The sequence below is a fragment of the Ctenocephalides felis genome, unplaced genomic scaffold (genome assembly GCF_003426905.1).
Source record: "Ctenocephalides felis isolate EL2017-DRISC unplaced genomic scaffold, ASM342690v1 CF-g0.4_SCAFFOLD_01886, whole genome shotgun sequence".
Lineage (NCBI taxonomy): Eukaryota > Metazoa > Arthropoda > Insecta > Siphonaptera > Pulicidae > Ctenocephalides > Ctenocephalides felis.
The window spans coordinates 160,759,691-160,763,233 of NW_020538040.1; the positions used below are offsets into that span (position 1 = coordinate 160,759,691).

The window sequence follows — 3,543 nt, forward strand, 5'->3', positions numbered from 1 at the left end:
ATCATTTACAATTAATAAAACGGTAGATAAATGTAAGAAAAAAAAACTATTAGAATTATATTATACACTATACAAGATATTACTGTGGTATTCGAATAGTTTTACTTTAATCAAACTAACTACGTTTATATTGGCATACATATATATATATATATATATATATATATATATATATATATATAATGCCAATAATTATCACAAATCACTTCATGATTAGAATTCATTTTCTTAAATAACCTAAGCCAAGAATGCTTCTTAAAATAATCGAGATATAACAAGAATACTATACACAACAATGAAGATATAAGTATATATAACTCTATACAATGGTAAGTACTAGTACATCAAGTAATATATAAGTAGATTGCTTGATATACTATGTACATGAAACAATATATGTCTGTAGCAATAAAATAAAAGAAGTATATATGTAAGCTGCAAAGATAAACATGTATGTATCTTTAATGACCTTTTTTGCTCTTCTTACGCTTGCGTTTCTTGTCATTATCCAACATTGCCTGCTGCTGCTTGCGTTGAATACAGTGGCTACAGTACCAATCTTCGTTTGTGTCTGGAGGAATCTGAATGCCAACACAAACCCTGAAATTATCAAAAAATGTGCATATAAAAATAAAGAATAATTAATTTATGTGTTAAATTAAAACCAATGCATCAGTTATTCAAATTCTACTTATAAAACTAAAAATATGAAATAAGTATGAAAAAATGAAACATACCAATGGTACCAAGCATCACAATCATCACAACCTATCATTGGACTGCCATCATCCTGACGTCCACAAGCAGGGCAGATCCAAACTTCATCACCATTCTGATCCTATAATATTATAATAAATTGTGTAAAAAAAAATTGTATTTATTTACAACACCCAATACCAAATTATGTTAAATGCAAAAAAATATAGATATACTAGTTTATTTTATTTTGACAATAACATAACTTGTAATTAAATTCTCGGTTAATTATTATTTTTTAATATGAAATTAATTATAATTATTATTTCTAATTTTTACATAAACTGTTATAAAAATCAAATTTCAATATTTATTCAGTATTAAATAATAACTAATATTCAAAACTATTATAGTAAAAGGCAGGTTCAGATTAAAAAAAAAAACAGTAAACCTAAACTTACCACGGATTTAGTTGCTGGTGGTGGTGGCAGAGGAGGAATTTCCACAATTGCAGACTTGCGGCTGCTTCTAGATTCACGCGAGGCGCTAGAAGTACTAGCGACTGGTTGATTTGGATCCTGAACGGACGTATCAACAGAGTTGTTCAACTCTAAAAACGTAAAATTGATATGAAAAATTAATATTTTGTAGCATGGCTAAAACATCTAAAACGAAGAGAAAATTTATAACAATGTGAAATTTTAATCTATATAGATTGAATGTCTGAACGAAACTAACAATAATATAATAATAATAACTATATTTTGTGATTTTGAGATTCAAAATATTCTTACTTGGTATTTTTGGTTTCGGAGGACGAGTGTACAGCGCCGATATTTTTGCAAGTTCCGGAGAAGGCTCTCGTACCGGCCGTTCAGGAGTTGCGGCCTTTTCAACTTCAGCCCTTGGAGCAAGAGGCTTAATAGTTCTAAATAAAATTTAGCCCATAACGTTAACAAATATACTTTATGAACTTAACGAATACTTATTTAATTATGAAATATTATTCTTTGTAGTAATATAAATAAAGCTCATACAAAAAAAAAATAGTTTCACCAACAAACCTCTCACCTTATTATTTCAGACAATCATTAGAGATAAAAAAAATTTACTTACATCTTGCGAGATCCGGTCGAATCTGGTGTCTGTGGGCGAGGCGATGATGGATCCATTGGTCCAAATTTAAGCGTCAACTTAGGAATTCCTCCGTCTGCTGTATCTCTCTAAAATTTATTGCAAAAGCTCTTTTTGAATAGTTATCCTTTACGTTTCAAAATGTAATTCAGTATAAACTGTTTCCCAGCACTCACACATAAACAAAATGGAAAATCAACCGAAAATGACATAAATCTCATGGCAAATGATTTACAATTAGAGCTTTAGATACGAATACGTTTGGCAGCGCATGCATTTTTAGAAGTTGTTCTCCAGACAATTTTTCGCGTGATACACTTCTCGGGTTTTAAAGAATACTAATTTTTGTATTTTAATTTTTTTTATTATTTGCAAAGAATGTCAATGTTTTCATAAGATTTGCTTGAAAAAGAGCTACATAAGTCTTACCTTGTATGAAAGATAAAAAATATGTATCAGCTAAGTAGAGCAATTCTTCAAATAAAACAATTGCTTTATACTAGCATTTATTGTTAACAACACCTAATTTATCAATTGCAAAATCCACTGCCTTGTAAGGGTCGCGACGAACTGATTCAAATCAAGATGCTTATCGAATAAAATCCTTTTATATATTTTTTTGTTATTGTCAGCTACAAGTGTTATGTAAAATTTGCAGTTCAAATATTTATCATGATAACGACAGTTGAATTAATGAAAAATGATTAATTCAGAAGTGTATATTTTTGAGATCACAAAATCCAAAATATTTCTAACCAACAGTTGAATGTGAACGATCAACGCAAAACATGAGGAACAAACGAAACGTATTCATTGTTACTTTCCTTCTGACAATACATTTTTCACCGATTCAGACTGCACAATATTCATAAAAAATGTTCAGAAAAATCCTACCGTTTAAAGACATCCGGTGAGTGTTTTAGTCGTACATGGTACCAGAGATCGTCAAATGCGTCTAATACAATGACTTATGTTACTTACTAATCATCACATCGGTGTATCACGATCGTACTTGATGCGAAATTATGTCCAAATCCTTCCAAAATCACTTAATCATGCATTGTTTTTTTTTTTGACTTGTGAACAATCTCGATTTTCATACAGATGAATATGATGATTAACCAATACTTGAAGGACCCCATAAGGATGGAAGTGAAAATATGGATAAATGGAATTCAATGTTATTTATTTTATGATATATATATTATTTATTAAATATTTACAATATATATAAATGAGTACATTGTCAAAAGTGTTATTTTAGTTGTTGATGTTCCTAGGAAAAATGTTTTATTAATGCGTTACAAGACCACAAAAAACAATTATATAATGCATTTGAATGTATGTGGTTGAGATGACCAGAAAAAAATTAAAATTAATAAGTACGTATTTATATCACAGTAAATTTTCTTTTTTTTTTAAAAAAAATAGGTCGATAGAATTAACTTAAAAAAAATTTAAGCCAAATTTTAAATTAAAAATAAGTTTAGTATGGCAGCAAGTCGCTTGCATTCACGCATGAATTCACGTTGCAACAATCGATATTAAAAGTCTGAAGCTATGTTTTCAATGTTGTTTAAAAAATGGCAACCTTTTTGACTATTTGTGATACACAAAACTATTATTGGTATTAACAATGTAAAGACAATTGTTGAGAACTAGTTGTACATAAAATTAAGTATATGAAATACTACTTGAAACATTTTTAAATTA

At 28.7% G+C, this 3,543-nt stretch overlaps 1 protein-coding gene across 3 annotated transcripts in view; it reads right to left on the reverse strand.

The window, feature by feature from the left end:
• Positions 1 to 264: 264 nt before the first annotated feature.
• LOC113374569 (transcription initiation factor TFIID subunit 3-like) overlaps positions 265 to 3,543 on the reverse strand; it is a 39,833-nt gene continuing 36,554 nt past the window's right edge. Inside the window, exons 5-9 of one of the 3 annotated variants that reach the window (XM_026614550.1) lie at positions 1,813 to 1,919; positions 1,491 to 1,624; positions 1,158 to 1,306; positions 738 to 838; positions 265 to 600 (exon numbers count right to left, since the gene is read on the reverse strand). In XM_026614550.1, the coding sequence (XP_026470335.1) occupies positions 462 to 600; positions 738 to 838; positions 1,158 to 1,306; positions 1,491 to 1,624; positions 1,813 to 1,919 (630 nt within the window). In that variant the 3' untranslated portion in view covers positions 265 to 461. The remainder of the gene's footprint in view (positions 601 to 737; positions 839 to 1,157; positions 1,307 to 1,490; positions 1,625 to 1,812; positions 1,920 to 3,543) is intronic. The other 2 variants (XM_026614549.1, XM_026614551.1) reach the window with 2 other exon arrangements.